Consider the following 23,267-nt stretch of genomic DNA (forward strand, 5'->3'; position numbering starts at 1 on the left):
TTTTGTCCTCTCTTGATTCTGAATAATAGCAATTTATTTCTACTCCTGGGAAAACGTCTTGCACAGCCAGAGGCAAGTGCCTTACACTGTTTAAAAGAAGTGTATCTTGGTCTACTGAGTCTGGTGGATCCAGGGTCCAAGAATTTTTATGTTGTTAATTAATTTATAGATGAAGGATTATTCTTTCATTTTGGAGCACTCAACTGTGCAAGAGCCTGGCCGAACATTTGAAACATAGATGATGGACGCGATAGAAGAAGTGCCAAAGTGCAAGTATCGTGCATTTTTGATTTTCCATTTTGAAATCAGGAGCATAGGAAGCTGATCAGAAATGGCACAAACTAACTGGATAATTCACTTCTCTTAAGGTAGAATTGGTAATCTGTTCAATAATTTAGCATATACGATAATCTTGAAAAGTCTGCCCAACTCTGCATTAATTTGAAACCCACAGTTAACTATAAATAGTAATGGAAGTTAGCCTTGGATCAAAGAGCCAATGATCAGAATTTTATGAGTGTTCGCACCATACTGCATGGAAACAGACTCTTCGGCCAAACTTGCCCATGCCGACCAAGATGCCCCATCTCAGCTAGTTCCATTTTCCCACATATGGCCCATATCACTCATCACCTTTCCTCTCCATGTACCGGTCCAAGTGTATTTTAAATGCTGTAATAGGACCTCCCTCAACTACCTCCTCTTGGTTCAGTTTGGTTACCCTGCTGCACGAAAGATGTCAATAAGTTTGAATATACCTGCTATCTTCTCCTCAACTTGCTTATGTTAAATTCTTCAGTGCAACTCTCTCACAATCTCTTAGTTAAACTGGATTAGATTGCACAGCACGGTGCTAGATGATCCACTTTTCATCTAACCTGCAACAATGCTGCTCAGTGATCAATTCTGGTTAAAATCATGCCAATACTTAGAGCATTGGAGGCTGATGGGTGAACATATAGAGGATTTTAACGTCACAAGGGGAATAGATAGGGTAAAAGCACAGAGTCCTTTACCCAGGGTAGGAGAATGAAAAAACAGAGGACTTGCGTTTAAGGTGAGAGACGCAAGATTTAATAGGAACCTAGAGGGCAACCTTCTCATTCAGAGGGTGGTGGGTATGGGGAATGAGCTGCCAGGGGGTTTGATCCTGACCTCACGTGCTGTCTGTGTGGAGTTTGCACATTCCCCATGTGAATGCGTGGGTTTCCTTCGGGTGCTCTGGTTTCCTCCCACATCCCAAAGACAGGTTTACAGGTTAATTGGCCTCTGTAAATTGCCCCTAGTGTGTCGGGAATGGGTGAGAAAGTGGGATAATGTAGAACTAGTGTGAATGGGTAATCGATGGTTGGCATGGACTCGGTGGACTGAAGGGCCTGTTTCTTTGCTTTATCTACAAACTAAAAAGATCTGGCAAGCGATAGGTGGATGCAGGTGAAGGTGGGACGATTGGCAGGCCACAGTCAGGTGCAGAAGGGAAGGATGGAGATAGCAACAGAGGGCGGGTGAACAGAATGTTGCAGATTCTGGAATCTGACAGGGATGGAAGGAGTATGAGGTGTGGTTGCTGTTGGGAACAACAGTGGGAGGGGAGGGCTGAGTGTAGGGATTCAGTGGGAGGGGTGTGGGGGAGGGGGGAAATGGGAACACATACACTAGTATTCATTGACAGCACTGAAGTAGATATGGTTGAAAGCTTCAAGTTCTTAGGAATAAATGTCGCCAGCAATTCATCCTGGACCACCCATATTGAAGCAGTGGTCAAGAAACACACCAGCGCCTCGACTTCCTGAGAAGGCCTAGGAAGTTGGGCATGTTCCCAACAACCCTCACCAACATCTACAGATGTGCTGGAGAAAGCATTTTATTGGGATACATTGGGATACAGCCTGGTTTGGGAACAGCTCCATCCAAGACCGCAAGAAATTGCAGAGAATTGTAGATATAGTCCAGACCATCAGGGCTGGTGGCGTTTCTTCTTTGCTGTGGTTCCTTCAATGCACCACTGATGATGGGCTTGAGCCACTCAGCTCCCATTGGTTAGGAATCCACCATTCCCTGCCATTCCAGTCTCAGGATCAACGTCATTATTCATCCTCTGTACAAACCTTTGTAATTAAAAGGCCAGGAATAAAGGATAAACATAGTGGTCGATTTATCAGAGTTCATTTGACCTTCTGTAAAGCTATAAAATGGATGGTTTAAAATGATACACTGCTTGACAAAAAGTAATTTTGAACAAATTAACTAATTTTAATGATTGACAGGAAATGGAACTTTAAGGTCCAAATCACATTGCCTTCAGATTGCAATGACTGCACATCGGTCAAAGTTCCATAAACACAAAGTGCTGGAGTAACTCAGTGGGTCAGGCAGCATCTCTGGAGAGCGTGGATAGGTAACTGATTCAGTAGCAGTACACATGGAGTCTAGGGAAGGTGGGTGGAATGAGGGTGAGGGGTGACTGAAGTCTGAAGAAGCATCCCGACCTAAAACACCACCCATCCATGTTCTCCAGAGATGCTTTCTGACCCGCTGAGTTGCTCCAGCACTTTGTGTCTTTGTTTGGGTAGGTGGGTATGGCTTTGTGTGTTCATGATGCATGAGCTCTGTTATCAATACCACCCTAAATGCTCCCCCTCTCCATGGACCAAACACTGAAGTCTGAAGAACAGTCCCACCCAAAACATCACCTGTCCATGTTCTCCAGAGATGCCATCTGAGCGGCTGAGTTATTCCAGCACTTAGCGTCTGATTTTGTAACCAAGCATCTGCAGTTCCTTTAGTTTAATTTAGTTTAGAGAGACAATGACCCATCGAGTCCACGCCGATCAGCAATCCCCATACACTAGGAATAATTTTACAGAAGCCAATTAACTCACAAAACTACATGTCTTTGGAATGTGGGAGCAAAACAGAGCACCTGGAGACACCCCATACGGTCACCAGGAGAATGTACAAACTCCTTGTAGAAAGCACCCATAGTCAGGTTTGAACCCGGAGATATGGATTATGTGCAGGCAAATTAGAATTGGTCTTAGCATCATGTTTGGCACCGATATTGTGGGCTCTAATGCCTGTTCCTGTGCTATACTGTTCTATGTTCTATAAGAAAATTGTAAAGTTTCTAACATGTTTCATCCTAGAGATGTACATATTGCAAAAGGATGATGGAAAAGGAGGCCAAGATGGTAAAGATAACTTACAGACAGAAACATAGACAAAGGTGCAGGAGTAGACCATTTGGCCTGTCGAGCCAGCATCGGCATTCAATATGATCATGGCTGATAACCCAAAATCAGTACCCTATTCCTACTTTTACCCCATATCCCTTTATTCCGTTAGCCCTAATAGCTAATTCTAAGTCTCTCTTGAAAACATCCAGTGAATTGGCCTTCACTGCCTCTTGTGACAGAGAATTCCACAGATTCACAAGTCTATGGGTGAAAAGGTTTTTCCTCATTTCAGAGCTAAATGGCCTACCCCTTATTCTTAAACTGTGACCCCTGGTTCTGGTCTCCCCCAACATGGAGAACACTTTTCCTGCATCTAGCCAGTCTGATCCATTAAGAATTTTATATGTTTCCATAAGATCCCCTCTCATCCTTCTAAATTCCAGTGAATACAAGCCCAGTCGACCCATTCTTTCCTCATATATCAGTCCCGCCATTCCCAGAATTAACCTGGTGAACCTATGCTGCACTCTCTCAATGGCAAGAATGTCCTTCCTCAAATTAGGAGAACAATACTCCAGGTGTGGTCTCACCAGGGCCCTGCACAACTGCAGTCGGACCTGCGTGCTCCTAAACTCAAATCCTCTTGCAATAATAATAATAATAATAAACATTTATTTTTTATAGCGCTTTTCCAGATGCTCAAAGACGCTTTACAAAAACAGTCACGACATAAAAACAAACAAACGAACTGTCCTGACGGAGAAGCGGCGAACAAATAGTGCCAGCGTCCTCTCCCGTCAGGGTCCGGCAGTAGACAATAAAGAACACAAGACACACAATTACAACTTTTAACACAAACAGCCATCACAGTGATTGCTCCAGGCACACCCTCACTGTGATGGAAGGCAAAGAAAATTCTTATCTCCTCCTCATTCTTCTCCCGTGGCGCCACGAGGCGATCGAGGCTCCCGACTTTTGAAGCCCCCATCGGGCGATGGAAAGTCCCAGGGCCGAGCCGAGCAGGCCGATGAAGGTCCTGAGCCCCCACCGGGCGATGGAAAGTGCTGCGGCCGAGCCACGCAGGGCGATGATGGGCCTGCGAGCGGGTCGATCAAACCTCGCGCTCCGGGGCAGTCGAAGATGCTACGGCTGGAGCTCCCGAAAGCCGGTCGCCAGCCAGGGACCTGTGAACTCCCGATGTTGCGGTCTGCAGGGCCCACGGCCGAAGCCTCCGAGATGGTAAGTCCAGGCCCTGCGACCGGAGTCTTCAAGGTGGATCCCAGCTGGAGGCCGCCGACTCCACAGTGTTAGGCCGTAGCGCGAACGGAGACACGACACGGTAAAGGTCGCATCTCCGTTGAGGAGGAGATTGGAAAAAAAGGTCAACATGCCATTAGCTTTCTTCACTGCCTTCTGTACCTGCATGCTTACTTTCAGTGATTTACAAGCACACCCAGGTCTTGTTGCACCTCCCCTTTTCCTAATCTGACACCATTCAGATAATAATCTGCCTTCCTGTTCTTGCCACCTCACATTTATCCACATTATATGGCATCTGCCATGCATCTGCCCACTGACTCAACCTCTCCAAGTCACCCTGCAGCTTTATAGCATCCTCCTCGCAGCTCACACTGCCACCCAGATTTATGTCATCCACAAACTTGGAGATGTCACATTTAATTCCCTCGTCTAAATCGTTAATATATATTGTAAATAACTGGGGTCCCAGCACTGAGCCTTGCGGCAGCCCTCAATAATAGACACAAAATGCTGGAATAACTCAGCACTAAAGGTCACTCAGCCCAACTTTAAGTTCACTGTAGAAGAGGCAGTAATTAGTTAGGGACATTGTTTAGAATGGACAGCAGAGATCACTGCAGATAAAATAAGAAGAGTCTGAACAATAAGGTATGGTCTCAATCTAGAGCACATATTTACAGAGGAAACGGGGAAATGGTTGTTTGGCAAGGAGATGGTTGTGAAAGATTGCAGCACGATCTTGATCGATTGGACAGGTAGGCTGAGGAATAGTTGATGGAATTTAATACAGAGAAATGTGAGGTGTTGCATTTTGGGACGTCTAACAAGGGCAGGACCTACAAAGTGAACGGTAGGTCTTTGTGGAGTGTGGTAGAGCAGAAAGATCTAGGAATGCAGGTGCAAGGTTCCTTGAATGTCGAGTCACAGATAGATAAGGTGAGCAAAATTACCTTTGGCACATTGGACTTCATCAGTCAGAGTATTCAGTATAGAAGTTGGGAGGTCATGTTGCAGTTGTATAAGATATTGGTGAGACCGCATTAAGAGTATTGTGTTCAGTTCTTGGCACCATGTTATAAGAAAGATGTTGTCAAGCATGAAAGGTTCAGAGAAGATTTACGAGGATGTTGCCAGGACTAGAGGGTCTGAGCTATAGGGAGCCGTTGAGTAGTCTGGGACTATTCCTTGGAGCGCAGGAGGATGAGGGGTGATCTTATAGAGGTATACAAAATCATGAGAGGAATAAAGTGGGTAGACGCACAGAATAGAGTAGGGGAATCGAGGACCAGAGGACATGGTACAAGGAGAAGGGGTGGTGGGTGTATGGAACAAGCTGCCAGAGGAGGTAGTTGAGGCGGGGACTATCCTGTTATTTAAGTAATAGTTAGACAGGTACATGGATAGGACAGGTTTGGAGGGAAATGGACCATGCGCAGATAGGTGGGACTAGTGTAGCTGGGATATGTTGGCCGGTGTGGGCAAGTTGGGCCGAGGGGCCTGAATCCCCACTGTATCACTTTATGACTCTATGAGATAAAGTGCAGGCTGTCAAACAGATAGAGGCAACTCCTAGTAAACCAGTATCAAATGCTCTACGGAAAGGTGGGTTGCTGATGAATTATTTTGAAGTATAAACATTAAATGTAACCATCATAACACGAATACTACAGATTGTTATAAGTTTTTTGAGTCAGTGACGTATCTTCGAGCCGTGCTTCCCCTGTGACAAGGCCTGAATGAACCACCTTGTTCGAGAGACTCTTCACTGTTGCATGAGAGTTCCTTTGTGTGCGGTGCTGATCTAAACTGCAATTAATAGGGTTACTGGGCCCCATCTGAAGGCAAGATTCAGGCAGGTCAGACAAACAAATCCCTTTACTATATTGTATACTTTGTGTGTTCGAGGGATTCCATGGCACTGTGGTGCATATGGGAATAAACCAAACTGAATCTGAACTGGTGTCAAGCAATATGCAAGATATAAACTATGATACAGGGATATAACCCAAGTCACTGATGCTGATTGTTCAGGACAACTCCCACTGATGCTAAGGTGGGAATAAATTACAAACTTCCAGGGAATTGTTTACAAATTAAACAGAAACTTCCCTGTCACTTTCGTAAATCAGGGACTGCTCAGAGCTGTACACTGTAAATGGCCTTCTGCAGAATCAGGCCCCTGCCTGTATCTGTTCCCTCGATGTTGTTCCAAGTACGGGCCCCAATCAGGAGCCGATGTGCATGCAGCAGAAATTTTCTGTGAAAAATAATTTGAAAGATTATATCGTTTTTGTGTGCTCTCATACGGCAGAAGTACAGAAGCTTGAAAGCGCGCACAACCAGACTCAGGAACAGCTTCTTCCCCTCTGTTATCAGGCTTCTGAACGGTCCTTCCATAAGCTGGGGTATTGTCCAATTCACCTATAACCTGATTGTGAAAATTGGACAATGTCTGTGGAAGTGACAAAGCTAGGAACTATATTCTGCACTCTGCATCCTCCCCTTCAATCTACCTATTGTACTTGAGTTTGGCTTGATTGTATTTATGTGTGGTGTTAACTGATCTGATTAAAAAGCATGTAGAATAAAGCTTTTCACAGTACCTTGGTACATGTGACAATAATAAACCTAAACCTAAATTCTTACATCGCCTGTGCCCTGCTCTCTACTTCGACCATATTCTTGCCATTAGGTCATGTAAATTGTGATTTTTTTTATTGCAAAAGATTAAAATGTATTAAAAGACTGGCAGAAATGCTGAAGACACAGAATGCTTGTATTGCACATTGCTAGCTTGACAGAGATATTCTCTTGAATCGCAAGTCTTTCCTCTCTCATAGACTTCAAGGTGTTCCCTTACCTGCCACAGAGTGGAGCCCTCTGCTTGGACAACTCTTTTAATGGCAACGATGGGGATCCACATAATACAGAAGGTGATCATACACCAGCCGAGAGCTGTTGCCCAGACGGGGTATTCAACAAGCCCATATGTTGGTGGGGCGAATGTTACCAGAGACCACACTACGATTGCCTGTACAAAAACATGTCAGAAATAGGAGATGGAACAACCACTTGCTAATTATTCTGTTTAAACTGCTGTAAGATCTCAAGATCTCCTTACTGCCATCAAGCATGGAGAGATGTAAAGCCAGCACGCTCTCCACCACAACCAGAAGAGCCAACTCCTCTCCCCAATCATCATCTCAATGTCCTTGATGAATCTGTTCACTCCTGTGGACAACAAGAATCCAAATTTAAATTTTGTCCCTCTTACCTTGAAGCTATGCCCTGTATACTTTGATATTTCCACTTTGGGAAAATGGTTCTGTCTAATTTATATAATTTTTTTAAATGTCATAATTTTATATTTAATGTTTAAAAATATAATCTCCCATAATTTTATCTATATCAGGTCTTCCCTCAACCTCCACGCTCCAGAGAAAACAATCCAAGTTTGTCTAGCCTCTCTCTATAGCCAGTACCTTCTACTCCAGGCAGCATTCTGGTAATCTGCTCTGTACTCTTTACAAAGCCTCCACTTCCTTCCCATGATGACTTCCTGACTTTTATACTTAAAATTAATCTTAACAGGAGCAAATGTGTTACCCAGACACCTGCACAGCCCCAGTGCTGCCAGATTATTGAAGTCCAACTGTAAAATGCTCCATTTACTGTGAATGCTTCCAAGTGAGTGTTCACATTTGAGCTGTTTCCACACTGTGACCTTGACCACTCTGTGGCATCCTCTCTGGGCACTGTCAAATGGCCCAGATGAATGGCATCCTCGTGGTACTGGGCTTCTGGGTGAGACACCAGGTAGTTCAGTGGCATAAATTAATTGATTGACTATTGTTATCACACTCTCACAGGGATTGTTGGAAAGGCCAACATCTATTGGAGATACTTACTGCTGTTGGAAAAGTGCTGTTGAGCTCTCTGCAGCCCAACCTCTGGAAGTATGATCACAGCGTGTGACGCACTGTCCTAGACCACCTCCATTGCCAGAAAGAGGAACTGAACATCATATTCCACTTGGGAAGCTTACAGCTCAATGATCTGAACATTAAATTCTCCAATTTTAGGTAACAACCCCCCACTCCCTGCTACCCCCTTTTTCACCTTCCATTCCTGTGCCCTACCCAGATGCGTACCTATCCTGCACCTCCCCACCCACCTTCCCATTCCGCTGTTCCCATCCACCTATATCCCTTCCTCTGGTTTCACCTTTCACTCCCCTTCTCCACTTATCTTAACAGCCTTTTGTCTTCTTTTCATCTTTGGCCTTTGTCCATCCACCTGCCAATAAACAAAACCCCATACCTATATCCACCTATCTCCTGCCAGGCTTTTTCTCACTCCTCCCCACATCTCTTCCCCCCCCCCTCCCCCCCCCCCCCCCCACTACAATCAGTCTGAAGAAGGGTCTCGACACAATATGTTGCCTATTCATGTTCTTTACAGATACTGCCTGACTCGCTGAGTTACTTTGTGGGTTTTTTTGTAAGCCAGTACCTGCAGTTGCTTTGTGTCCCAGATTTTGATGCTGTGAAGTATTTCACAATCAGAATAATATGTGACTTGTCAAGCAAGTTAAACAACGAGTCTCTATTATTTAATCATATCAAATTCCCCACGTGATAAGTTAAAGCTGGCCTGTAAAGATACTATTGAATTGCATCTTACCTGTGTTGTGCAGGTAAGGCTGAGCAAATAAAATATCAGGCAAACAGCAGCTGTAAGAAACAGACGCCTTGATCGCAGAAACCCAGGGAACTGATCCAGTAGGGTCGTTATTACTGCTTCTAATCAAATAAAAGTTAAACGAGTTTAATGAATAATTTACAAAATCTCAGAGAATCACTGCGCTGGATGTTCCAGCACTGAGCAGACCAGAAGAGCTGTGGCAGCCTCTTCTATCCAATTGTGACATGACTGGTAAACAGGGTGGTCAAGAAGGCTTTAGGTACATTGACCTTCAGCAGTCAGAGCACTGAGTGCAGTAGTTGGCAGGACCTTCACAGTAAACGCCAGTGCCCTGCGGACTACTGTAGGGCAGTGGGCTAGTTCCCTGAAAGTGGTGTCATGGCTAGACAGGGTGGTCAAGAAGGCTTTTGGTACACTGGCCTTCATCAGTAAGGGTCCAGAGTATATAAGTTGGGATGTTATGTTCCAATTGTAAAAAAGGTTGTTGAGTCCACATTTGGAGTATTATGTTGAGTTTTTGTCACCCTGCTATAGGAAGGATGTCATTAAGCTGGAAGGAGTGTAGAGAAGTTTTATGAGGATGATGCCAGGACTTGAGGGCCTGAGCTATGGGGAGTGATTGGGCAGTCTAGGACTAGGGCAAGCATTAAAGTCACCAACTTGCTCCATCAGGGGCACGGCATACTTCAACCATGGGTGGAGCTCAAACATTCCTGGTAATGTTCCCCTCATGAAGTTAGAAGGGGAGTACGTCCCTCCAATGTTTCAGGCAGAGGAGTCATAGAGTCATACAGCACAGAAACAGGGCCCTCGGCCCAACCCACCCATGCCGACCAAGATGCTCCATCTGCCCATGCTTGACCCAAGTTCAGCACAGACATTGTGGGGCATAGGGTCTGTTCCTGTGCTATACTGTCCTTTGTTCTATGTTCCAGCGTCATAGAGTCATAGTCTTACAGTGTGGAAACAGGCCATTTGGCTCAAAGTGCTCCCACCGGCCAATATGTCCGATCTACATTAGCCCCACCTACCTGCATTTGGCTCATATCCCTCTAAACCCATCCTATCCATGTACCTGTCTAAATGTTTCTTTCCCTTCTATACAAGGGAAAGACTGCATTTGCTCCAATTTCTTTTTTTTGTGCTCTTGCTGCACAGTAAAGGAATGAGGGTTTGTATTGGAAACAACTCTGAAATACTATTAAACGCTTTTACAAAAATATGACTATTAGAATTGTATGTAAATTTCAGCGCGATCCAATTTCAAGACCCAGACACCCTGATTTTAGGGAAATGGCAAAGACTTGGCAAAGGATTGAAGTGGCTCTTACCTACAGCAACACACTGACTGCTGAGTCCCAGGGTGATCAGCATGAAGAAAAACAGGCCGGACCAAAGAGGCGCCCATGACAACTGCACTAAAGCCTCTGGATAAACAATGAAAGCCAAACCAAAACCTGAATGGGAGATACAGTGCTCAGATCAGATTAATTATGTATAAAAGAAAAAGATTATAACGATGTTTATAATGCAAAAGTCCACTAATTAATCTAACAATCAGATTGAGTCCCCAGTGCTCCTCTCTTCCATATACTTACTTATTTACTTTACATTTCCCCATACCTTGCTCTCCCCTCCCCTATGTCTCTCTCTTCCAATTACCTTCCAACTGATCTCTTGCTCAGCCCCATTACCTCCACTCCATCACTGGATCTAAATCACAACAGAAGATGGCAAGTCTAAGAGCACAGGTACCTGACTTAGCGACCTCTGAAACAGGCTTGTCCTGTACGTGAGACATGTGTCCCAGGATGGAGAAGATGACAAATCCAGCAAACACACTCGTGGCACAGTTAATGATGCAGACAGTCATGGCGTCTCTGTAACAGTTGTTGTGGAATTTGTTGTAGGACGACAGGGTTATTAAACTGCCCCAGCCAATTGCAAGAGAATAGAATATTTGTGTTGCAGCATCTTTCCAGACCTGGTGAATGGAAATTGTAATTAGTTCGCATAGAGTTAAATTTACCGATGGGACCAAAATTGTTGGTACAGTGGACAGTGAAGGAGGTTGTCCAATGTTACAACAGGATATCGATTAACTGTAAAAGTGGGCAAAGGAATGGCCCTTCCATAAGCTAGGGTACTGTCCGATTCACCTCTCACTATTCCAGTCATTAGACTTTATCTCTGAAACTGGTGCACTACAATGCTGAGAACCATAGTCTCCATTCTGTACATTGCCATTTGCTCCACCCATTGTACTTGAGTTTGTACTTGATTATATTTATGTATAGTATATGACATGATTGATTGGATAGCAGGCAAAACAAAGCTTTTCACTATATCTTGGTAGATGTGACGATAATAATAAATCTAAACCTAAACCTATAATTAAGCTAAAGATAGACACAAAATGCTGGAGTAACTCAGCAGGACAGGCAGCATCTTTGAAGAGAAGGAATGGGTGACGTTTTGGGTCGAGACCCTTCCTCAGTCTCGAACCGAAACGCCATCCATTCTTTCTCTCCTAGAGATATTGCCTGTCCTGATGAGTTACACCAGCATTTTGTGTCTATCTTTGGTTTAAACCAGCATCTGCAGTTCCTTCATACACATACCCACAATAAAGCTGTTCAGTTGCATTTTCTTCAGACCTCTAAACCAAAATGCAATTGTTAATATGATTTATGTAACAATTCAAAAGCAGCATTCATTTCTTTAGCTAAATATCTCATTCATCCCATGAAGAAAGAAGCAGAAAAGTGTCCAGAATCAGGGTCCTCCCTGATTGTCGGGTAGTTTGCCCCAAGAGCCTTTTTTTGCCCCTGTCTCGCCAAGCTCATGGACAGGCTCACATGGGAAAAGGGGGGATGCCACATGTATTGTCCCAGCAAAGGTATGCACCAGGTATATCAGTCATAATTGATAAAGTTGCAAGACCATGTCAGGTGTGTCAACAAAATAATAGATGGAAGATGCCTGCAAAATTTGATCATCTACCACAATGTGAAATGTCTTTTGAGAATTTGCAAATTGATTTTGTACATATGCCAGCAGCAAAGGGTTTTAAGTACATTCTGGTCATAGTTGATATGTTTTCCAGATGGGTGGAAGCACACCCCACAAGGAGGGATGATGCAAGGATGGTAGTCAATATTTTAATGAAAGAAATAATACCTACATTCGGGATACCCATGGGAATAAACACTGACAGAGGAACTCTTTTCACCAATAAATTAGTGTAGAACTTGTCGAAAGCTCGTGGATTGCAGTGGAAATTACACATACCATATCAACCAGTCGAGATTTTGATGGGGTGATCTATGACAACAGGAACCCCACCCCTGATGACTACTGAGAAGGTAGCCCTGATGTGGAATGATAACAAATCCTTAAGATATGCTGAAGCCATGAGTGAAACGATTGGTAAAATTTATGAGAAAATTAAGCAAGCCCAGGACCCTCCGGCAAAAGAAAATGTGCACCCGTTTAAACCAGGAGATCAGGTTTATGTGTGAGCAATAAACAAAGGTTCTTTCTCTCCTAGATGGAAAGGACCATATTTGTTGCTGCTAACAACACGAACAGCAGTAAAAGTACAAGAAAAACCTGATTGGGTACATGCCCCCAGATATAAACTACAGCACTCAGACAGAAACCTCGAACAGAAGGAAACACAAGAACCATAACATTTTTGTAGTGATAAAAAAGAGTGTCAAAATGTAGACATATTCCTTATTAACTATGTTTGTAGTATTAAATACATGAATATACTAACATTATGTGGGATCAGAGAGGATATGAGGGTGAAGTGAGGCATCTAGATAGTTACAAGTAATATGATTCAGATAGAAGTTGGAGTATGAAATTCAACCAACAACTTTCACACGGAACACAGTGAACTCACAGCTGTAAGAAAAGTCCGGGAGCAGAGCAAGGACGCCCGTTGGCTGAGCAGTAAAGTAAGTGCTAATCACAGTTGAACAGGCAGTTTAAAAAGAGCGCCAAAAGGAAGTAGTAGTCAATTTGAAAAGTCCGGGAGCAGAGCAAGGACGCCCGTTGGCTGAGCAGTAAAGTAAGTGCTAATCACAGTTGAACAGGCAGTTTAAAAAGAGCGCCAAAAGGAAGTAGTAGTCAATTTGAAAAGTCCGGGAGCAGAGCAAGGACGCCCGTTGGCTGAGCAGTAAAGTAAGTGCTAATCACAGTTGAACAGGCAGTTTAAAAAGAGCGCCAAAAGGAAGTAGTAGTCAATTTGAAAAGTCCGGGAGCAGAGCAAGGACGCCCGTTGGCTGAGCAGTAAAGTAAGTGCTAATCACAGTTGAACAGGCAGTTTAAAAAGAGCGCCAAAAGGAAGTAGTAGTCAATTTGAAAAGTCCGGGAGCAGAGCAAGGACGCCCGTTGGCTGAGCAGTAAAGTAAGTGCTAATCACAGTTGAACAGGCAGTTTAAAAAGAGCGCCAAAAGGAAGTAGTAGTCAATTTGAAAAGTCCGGGAGCAGAGCAAGGACGCCCGTTGGCTGAGCAGTAAAGTAAGTGCTAATCACAGTTCAACAGGCAGTTTAAGTGAGAAGTTAGGTAAATTGGACAATCAGGCAATTTAAATTGGTGATATAAGCAAGGCTCACAAAAGGGTGCAGCCCTGTTCAGGTGCTGCCCAGTGAGGGAAGTGCCCAGTGAGGGAAGTGCCCAGTGAGGGAAGTGCCCAGTGAGGGAAGTGCCCAGTGAGGGAAGTGCCCAGTGAGGGAAGTGCCCAGTGAGGGAAGTGCCCAGTGAGGGAAGTGCCCAGTGAGGGAAGTGCCCAGTGAGGGAAGTGCCCAGTGAGGGAAGTGCCCAGTGAGGGAAGTGCCCAGTGAGGGAAGTGCCCAGTGAGGGAAGTGCCCAGTGAGGGAAGTGCCCAGTGAGGGAAGTGCCCAGTGAGGGAAGTGCCCAGTGAGGGAAGTGCCCAGTGAGGGAAGTGCCCAGTGAGGGAAGTGCGAGTCTTTGGCTGCGAGGCTGAGGTGAGGAGGATACCATTGTTTTAAGCCAGAGCTGGTTATAGGCACAAGGTGATGGCGGAAAAGTTGGTGCGGTGTGTTTCCTGCAGGATGTGGGAAGACAGGGACGTCGCGGGAGCTTCTGGGAGCTACACCTGCAAGAACTGTGTCCAGGTGCAGCTCCTGAAGGGACGTGTGGTGGAGTTGGAGAGGCAGTTGGATGACCTCAGGGCCATCCGGGAATGCGAGAGTTTCCTCGACAGGACCTATTGTGAGGCTGTCACGCCAAGGGTCCAGGTCGAGCGAAGGTGGGAGACTGTTTCAGGGAGGAGTGGACGTGGACTACAGGAGACCCCGGTGGCTGTGCCTATTGCAAATAGGTATACCCTCTTGGGAACTGTCGGGGCAGAAGACGTTTCCAGTCCGAGTGGCGGACCTGTTGGCAAGGATACACGACAGGGGAGACCGAAGTCTGGAAGAGCCGTAGTGGTCGGTGACTCCATAGTCCGAGGGACGGATAGAAGATTCTGTGGCAGCAGGAGGGACTTGAGGATGGTCTGTTGCCTCCCTGGTGCCAGGGTTCAACACATCACAGACCGGCTTCAGAAAATCCTAGCGAGGGAAGGCGATCAACCTGAAGTCGTTGTGCACGTGGGCACGAATGACGTCGGGCGGAAGAGGAAGGAGGTGCTACAGCGGGAGTTTAGAGAGTTGGGAAAAACGCTGAGAAGTAGGACGTCGAAGGTAGTTATCTCTGGACTGCTACCGGTACCTCGTGCTGGTGAGGCCAGGAACAGAGAGATAGAGGGTATGAATTTATGGCTGAGGGACTGGTGCAGAGAGCAGGGATTTAGATTTCTGGACCACTGGGATCTCTTCTGGGCTAGGGGTGACTTGTACAAAAGGGACGGGTTGCATCTTAACAGCAGGGGGACAAACATTCTGGCAGGCAGGTTTGCTAGTGTGACACCTGTGGCTTTAAACTAAGTAGTGGGGGGGAGGGGTTAACAAATTGTGAATATGAAGATGAGGTAAAAGGGAATACAGGAGATATTGCAAAAGACTCTCGGAAGAATGGGAACAGAAGTTCTAGAGCGGAAAAGAAATTAAGGGCAGGGCCAATTGTGAACGATGTGAGAGGGGAGGTAAATACAGAAGTTAAAGTGTTGTACTTAAATGCGCGTAGTATAAAAAATAAAGTGGATGAGCTTGAGGCTCAGTTAGTCATGGGCAAGTATGATGTTGTAGGGATCACTGAGACATGGCTACAAGAGGACCAGGGCTGGGAACTGAATATTCAGGGGTACACAACGTATAGAAAAGACAGACAGGTGGGCAGAGGGGGTGGGGTTGCTCTGATGGTAAGGAATGATATTCATTCCCTTGCAAGGGGTGACATAGAATCAGGAGATGTTGAATCAGTATGGATAGAAATGAGAAATTGTAAGGGTAAAAAGACCCTAATGGGAGTTATCTATAGGCCCCCAAACAGTAGCCTCGACTTAGGGTGCAAGTTAAATCAGGAGATAAAATTGGCGTGTCAAAAATGTAATGCTACGGTGGTTATGGGAGATTTCAACATGCAGGTAGACTGGGAAAATCAGGTTGGAAATGGACCCCAGGAAAGAGAGTTTGTAGAGTGCCTTCGAGATGGATTCTTAGAACAGCTTGTACTGGAGCCTACCAGGGAGAAGGCAATTCTGGATTTAGTGTTGTGTAATGATCCTGATCTGATAAGGGGACTAGAGGTAAAAGAGCCATTAGGAGGCAGTGATCACAACATGATAAGTTTTACTCTGCAAATGGAAAGGCAGAAGGGAAAATCGGAAGTGTCGGTATTACAGTATAGCAAAGGGGATTACAGAGGCATGAGGCGGGAGCTGGCCAAAATTGATTGGAAGGAGGCCCTAGCAGGGAAGACGGTAGAACAGCAATGGCAGGTATTCCTGGGAATAATGCAGAGGTTGCAGGATCAATTTATTCCAAAGAGGTGGAAAGACTCTAAGGGGAGTAAGAGACACCTGTGGCTGACAAGGGAAGTCAGGGACAGCATAAAAATTAAGGAGAGGAAGTATAACATAGCAAAGAAGAGTGGGAAGACAGAGGATTGGGACTCTTTTAAAGAGCAACAAAAGTTAACTAAAAAGGCAATACGAGGAGAAAAGATGAGGTACGAGGGTAAACTAGCCAATAATATAAAGGAGGATAGCAAAAGTTTTTTTAGGTACGTGAAGAGGAAAAAAATAGTCAAGGCAAATGTGGGTCCCTTGAAGACAGAAGCAGGGGAATTTATTATGGGGAACAAAGAAATGGCAGACGAGTTAAACCGTTACTTTGGATCTGTCTTCACTGAGGAAGATACACACAATCTCCCAAATGTTCTAGGGGCTGGAGAACCTAGGGTGATGGAGGAACTGAAGGAAATCCACATTAGGCAGGAAATGGTTTTGGGTAGACTGATGGGACTGAAGGCTGATAAATCCCCAGGGCCTGATGGTCTGCATCCCAGAGTACTTAAGGAGGTGGCTCTAGAAATAGTGGAAGCATTGGAGATCATTTTTCAATGTTCTATAGATTCAGGATCAGTTCCTGTGGATTGGAGGATAGCAAATGTTATCCCACTTTTTAAGAAAGGAGGGAGAGAGAAAACGGGTAATTATAGACCAGTTAGTCTGACATCAGTGGTGGGGAAAATGCTGGAGTCAATTATAAAAGACGAAATTGCTGAGCATTTGGATAGCAGTAACGGGATCGTTCCGAGTCAGCATGGATTTACGAAGGGGAAATCATGCTTGACAAATCTACTGGAATTTTTTGAGGATGTAACTAGGAAAATTGACAAGGGAGAGTCAGTGGATGTGGTGTACCTCGACTTTCAGAAAGCCTTCGACAAGGTCCCACATAGGAGATTAGTGGGCAAAATTAGGGCACATGGTATTGGGGGTAGGGTACTGACATGGATAGAAAATTGGTTAACAGACAGAAAGCAAAGAGTGGGGATAAATGGGTCCCTTTCGGAATGGCAGGTAGTGACCAGTGGGGTACCGCAAGGTTCGGTGCTGGGACCCCAGCTATTTACGATATACATTAATGACTTAGACGGAGGGATTAAAAGTACCATTAGCAAATTTGCAGATGATACTAAGTTGGGGGGTAGTGTGAATTGTGAGGAAGATGCAATAAGGCTGCAGGGTGACCTGGACAGGTTGTGTGAGTGGGCGGATACATGGCAGATGCAGTTTAATGTAGATAAGTGTGAGGTTATTCACTTTGGAAGTAAGAATAGAAAGGCAGATTATTATCTGAATGGTGTCAAGTTAGGAGGAGGGGGAGTTCAACGAGATCTGGGTGTCCTAGTGCATCAGTCAATGAAAGGAAGCATGCAGGTTCAGCAGGCAGTGAAGAAAGCCAATGGAATGTTGGCCTTCGTAACAAGAGGAGTTGAGTATAGGAGCAAAGAGGTCCTTCTACAGTTGTACCGGGCCCTGGTGAGACCGCACCTGGAGTACTGTGTGCAGTTTTGGTCTCCAAATTTGAGGAAGGATATTCTTGCTATGGAGGGCGTGCAGCGTAGGTTCACTAGATTAATTCCCGGAATGGCGGGACTGTCGTATGTTGAAAGGCTGGAGCGATTGGGCTTGTATACACTGGAATTTAGAAGGATGAGGGGGGATCTTATTGAAACATATAAGATAATTAGGGGATTGGACACATTAGAGGCAGATAACATGTTCCCAATGTTGGGGGAGTCCAGAACAAGGGGCCACAGTTTGAGAATAAGGGGTAGGCCATTTAGAACGGAGATGAGGAAGAACTTTTTCAGTCAGAGGGTGGTGAAGGTGTGGAATTCTCTGCCTCAGAAGGCAGTGGAGGCCAGTTCGTTGGATGCTTTCAAGAGAGAGCTGGATAGAGCTCTTAAGGATAGCGGAGTGAGGGGGTATGGGGAGAAGGCAGGAACGGGGTACTGATTGATAGTGATCAGCCATGATCGCATTGAATGGCGGTGCTGGCTCGAAGGGCTGAATGGCCTACTCCTGCACCTATTGTCTATTGTCTATTGTCTATTAAAAGCAAGCTTCCTTATCTGATTTGAAGTTAGGGTTGTGCCCATATCCCTATGCACATTGAAGGAGGTATCCCTTTGCGAGCTCAAGGACGAGTTCCAACCAAAATTATAATGGGACATGTATGCCTCCATTTCTACAACTGATTACTGAGAGAAAATATTAAAATCCTTTCATAAAGATCAACAAGGAGGGAACTGTGGAAGAAAAATTAATATCCTTCCTTAATTTTGATTGTAATTGAACAAGGTAACGAAAGGGTGCTTGGATGTGACAATTGGTATCTCTGGTTGACCAGGTGCAGAAGAGGTTCATGGGAATCGGCAGAGTACGTTTAGACGTATTACATCTTGTCTGGGAATGTGTTGCAGGTGGATGGTAAATGTAAATGTGAAATAGTAGAGGAGATAACAAAGCTTGTTTTCCCCTCCTGAGAAGTTACAGTAGACCACCCGCGTCCCTTACCACTAGTGGCATAGAAATGTTACTGTAAATGGGGAGGTTGTGATTGGCTCGGAGAGGGGTTGGTGGTGCGGGACGCCTAAGAGGTGAGATAAAATAATGTCAAGATGCCGTTGGATCGTGTTTGACTTGCATTAACCATTTGTTGTTGAATAAGATTAACAAAAACAAGAAGTATGTAATGACTAATTAAATAATAGGTACCCATGTAGTTGATGGAATATTTTCATAGAGTAGTATCTAACAAAAATCAACAGTTGTTTACTGCACAGTATAACAGAATTGTCGGCTAATTCTGCTGTGAAGTCAGAGAACTGGTGGGCAATTTACTGCAGCCATTCTCTCCATGATATCATGCAATAAAATCTCGAAAAAAATCTGCAAAGTCTCCGCTTTTCATTTTCCATTAATTTCCCTCTAAATTAATTTCTTCCACACGTGGAAATATCTGATTGAAATATTCAGCCAAAAGAAGGTGGATTACACTGGTGAGATTACCTCAGCATCAGCCAGCTTTGAGAAGTCCGACTGGCTCCCAATGTAGAATTCAATCCCTTTCCAAGCTCCCTCCAGGGTCAGTCCTCGGATCAGAAGTGCGGTCAGAACCACGTACGGAAACGTTGTTGTGAAATAAACGACCTGAACGTGGAAAAGGATTGTTAGATTGTCTTCTGTTCCTGCTTTAACATCTGCAATATTTGATTTAATGAAACACTAAATAAAAAAAGACACACAGCTTCTGGAGTAACGCAGTTAATTTGCTCAATGGCACTTAATTGTCATGCATCTACATACAGTGAAATTCTTTGATTTGCGTGCAGTTCTGTAAAATCATATACGTTAGCACAGTCATAAATAAAATGCTTTCATGCAGCATCTCTGGGGAACACAATTGGTGGTTTTGGTTAGGAACCTTCTACAGCATACCCATGTTCTCCAGAGATGCTGCCTGACCCACTGAGTACCTCTAGCACATTGTGTCTTATTTTGTAAATCAGCATCTGCAATTCCTTGTGTCTACACTAAGTAAAAGAATTGGAGTTAAAGATGATTATTCACAGAGCTCTGTCCTGGGTTGCCCCCTCGACTCAGTGCAGGTGGTGGGAGAGAGGAGGATGATGGCAAAGCTAACATCGCTGCTGGACAACGACTCCCACCCCATGCAGGACACTGTCACTGCACTGAGTAGCTCCTTCACTGACAGACTCCTTCACCCCAGGTGCGTGAAGGAGAGATATAGGAGGTCCTTCCTTCCCGCTGCTGTGAGACTGCACAATCAGCACTGCTCCCAGCAGACCAGTCAACAATAACAGGTAAGAACACACAGAAAGCTGATGACAATTTATGTATCTTTTATTTATTTATAATGAATGATCTCTTGCTCTCTTGCTATCCACATTGCTGCTGTAACACTGTAAATTTCTCCGGTGTGGGACGAATAAAGAAATATATTATTATTATTATTACATCACATAATTGAGAAGCGTATTAAACAGAATTTAAATCATTCTACAATATTCAGAGGAGCAAAACATTTACACAGGAGAAGCCCATTTTGAATCAATTATGCACCACAAATGTATTCTTTAGCTTATTTTGCAATCTTAGGTGGCCCACATTGGGAAATGTGGTCCCTTGAACATTTTGTTTCACTGCTCGAGTCTCGTCTGCTTTAGTTGACGACTAATTCCATACACAGACTTTTGCTTTGTGTATATCTTGGCTCATAAATAATAATCACCGCAAATCTAAAATTAGCGATTAAGAGAGCATTAATTGATTAATTAATCGATTGATCAGTAACATCTCCGAACGACCAGAAGCGTCACCTATCCATGTTCTCCAGAGATGCTACCTTACCTATAGTCAATAGTCAATATTATTTGTCACATACACATAAATGCGCAGTGAAATGAAAGTTACTCCAGCACTACGGAGTTACTCCAGCACTTTGTGTCCTTTTGTGGACAAACCAGTATTTGCAGTTCTTTGTTTTGACATTCACCCTTTGCGTACTGCCGTGGTGACATCTACTATTCATGCACTACAAATGCTGCGTTTTTGTGCTAACGTATATGATTTTACAGAATTGCACCCAAATCTAAGAATTACATGGCAATTAAGTACCATTGAACAAATTAACTCATCATGAGCAAGAACTGTGAACTCAGTAGAAACTGGTCCAACTCTCAGAATACAATTTCTTGTTTCCATTATGTTTCAGCAACTAGTGCAGTGATGCTTAAAGCTTTTGCACCTATAAAAGCAACTCTGTCAAATTGCTAAAACTCGGTACATCTAACAGATCATTTAGCTTTTCCCTGATTGATGTCGAGTTTCAAGATTATTCTTGTATCTGTGCACATTACAACAGATGGAGCATGTTTTACCACATGCCAGGGAGGTCCCTTATTGAATATGGAAAGTCTTTGGAGATTCTAAGGAGAGCCACTAGCTGCAAGAAACCTGACTTTTGACCTGTCATCAATTTCTAAATCCCAGTGGTCAGCCCCATTGATTACTTTCAGTTCATAGCCAGAGGATTTTAATGGTTAATGCACACGGACTCCTATAACATCATCAAAATGCAGCTTTTCCTCTGGAATGAATACATAAGGAATTTTTCAATAAGTCAGCCATTTCCTTAATTTCTGTACTGTCATCTCTTTTAATTGGGATCCTTGTTTTGATATTAATTCCCTCTACAAGTTTCTTTGTGTGTTGCCCACAGTAATTTTAAAGCGTATTTGTAAATGTGGACATCTGTACATTGTCACCAGTTTTTAGTGCTGTTTGTCAGCAATCATTTCACCTTTCCTGAAGATTTGATTCCTTTAGAAAGTGCTCCACAAACGATCAGCCAGGCCAGAAGCAGACAGAGGGCCAAGTGCCAGACTATCTCCCCCGTCTCGCCCACTGAACTTGTGCGGCGTAAAACAAAATTTCTAAAAAAAAAAACCAGAAGGCATCTTGTATCAGTCATCATTAAATAAAGAGCACAAAAATATTTAGCTAAATATACATGAATTTGCCCTTTCTGTTCTGGCCCTCTTCCATTGCAAGAGTGAGGTTGCATGCAAACTGGAAGTATACCCCTTCATATTCAGTTTGGGTGGCGTACAACCCAATGGAATGAATGTTCAATTCCACATTTTAGCTAACTCACCTCCCAAAAGCCACTCCCCGTTTTCCCCTCCTCTCTTCCCTTTGCCCCACCTGGATTATCACTCATTTCTCCCTTTCCCTTTCTCGCTGTTCCCATTCCCTTCCACCTATAACCCTTCCCGTGGGTTCACATTTCACATCTGTTCAGTCCTTGCCTCCTTACCTCGCTCTTTTAGTCTTCTCATCTCTGGCCATTGTACAACCATCTGCCAACCAAAAACCACATAAGGGATATTCTCAACAAGGTTATCAATAAGACACTGGAATATACCAGGGGCAGAACTCACTCCAAATGGTAACTGCTTGCAGCGAAATAGGCCCCGATATATGTTGATTGTTGTAATGTCGCACGACTCTTCGTCCAGCGTAGCTTGATTAAAGACACGTTTCAGGTCTAATGTTGAGCAGTGCTGTCCTCCTGAGAGGGATGCATATAAATCTTCAATTCGTGGTAGGGGATACGTGTTCAATTTTGTCGCAGTGTTGGCAGTTTGATTATAGTCACCCCAAATGCTAATGGATCCATCAGACTTGACAACTGGTACAATCGCAACTGCCCACACAGAGTATGGCACTGGTTCGATCACACCCATTTTCTGTAGGCAGACAGTTCTTCCACCTTCGGGCCGACAGCGTAAGGCACTGGACGGGCTTTGTAAACTTTAGGCTGACAGTTTCCGCGCTGATGTTTCTGTAGTGGGGAGGTTAATGCTGGGCTTCCACTAAGACGGTTAATATAGGATAGAATTTTCTTCATCCAATTTCTACGCAACTGTTGGCCTCCCCTGACCACATTCACTGGTAAGTGGAACAGGTCACCAGTCTGAACAACTTCTGCCGTAAAAACTCCAAGTACATCGCCACCATCTCCGGTGTAGCTGTGGAAGACTGAGTCTAGGCGCTGATATTCGCAGTAATGACGACTCACCTATCAAAGTGACGGCTGAACCTGTATCCAGTTCAAACCTCACGGGTTGGTTGTCCACTGTCAGCATAACCACTTACGGAGGCTGGCTCTGACTTTTCGTCCCATGGGTTTTGAATATGGTCCCCATGTCTATGTAATGGCCGTCTACTCATGTAGAGTTGTGAGTCGATGTTTGCCGTTTCCCCCCAGTGCATTGCTTTGCAAAACATACCTTCTCGATGTGCCCTACCTTTCGACAGAACCTGCAAACTATGTTTTTGTGCTTGCAGTCAGACCACTGTCTGTGACTTTCACCGCAGCGAAGGCACCTTTGTGAAGGTTGACGTGGTCGTAGCTGTGAGTCACGGGTTAGTCGGCGATGGCAAACATAGACGTCTTTGGGAGGGGGTTCTCGATCCCATATTGCTTGAATCAGCTGTGAATGATTAGGTTGAAGCTGGTAAGACCCTTATTCACAGCTTCCATATAACGAGCAGTGGAGCACGCCTTGTCCCAGGACAGAGCATGCTTTTCACACAAAAGGCTCTCGCATGT

At 44.5% G+C, this 23,267-nt stretch overlaps 1 protein-coding gene across 1 annotated transcript; it reads right to left on the reverse strand.

The window, feature by feature from the left end:
- Nucleotides 1–4,582: 4,582 nt before the first annotated feature.
- LOC144600298 (sodium- and chloride-dependent neutral and basic amino acid transporter B(0+)-like) lies at nt 4,583–22,860 on the reverse strand. The gene is made up of 10 exons (XM_078411865.1): nt 22,811–22,860; nt 21,453–21,585; nt 19,139–19,279; nt 10,896–11,124; nt 10,472–10,597; nt 9,120–9,238; nt 8,193–8,219; nt 7,558–7,761; nt 7,297–7,467; nt 4,583–6,693 (listed from the first exon to the last, which is right to left on the reverse strand). Exons 1-10 carry the CDS (start codon nt 22,858–22,860, stop codon nt 6,562–6,564), a joined length of 1,332 nt encoding a protein of 443 aa, XP_078267991.1. The 3' UTR covers nt 4,583–6,561.
- Nucleotides 22,861–23,267: the final 407 nt, after the last annotated feature.

Source organism: Rhinoraja longicauda, chromosome 15, assembly GCF_053455715.1.
Source record: "Rhinoraja longicauda isolate Sanriku21f chromosome 15, sRhiLon1.1, whole genome shotgun sequence".
NCBI classification, from domain to species: Eukaryota; Metazoa; Chordata; class Chondrichthyes; order Rajiformes; family Arhynchobatidae; genus Rhinoraja; species Rhinoraja longicauda.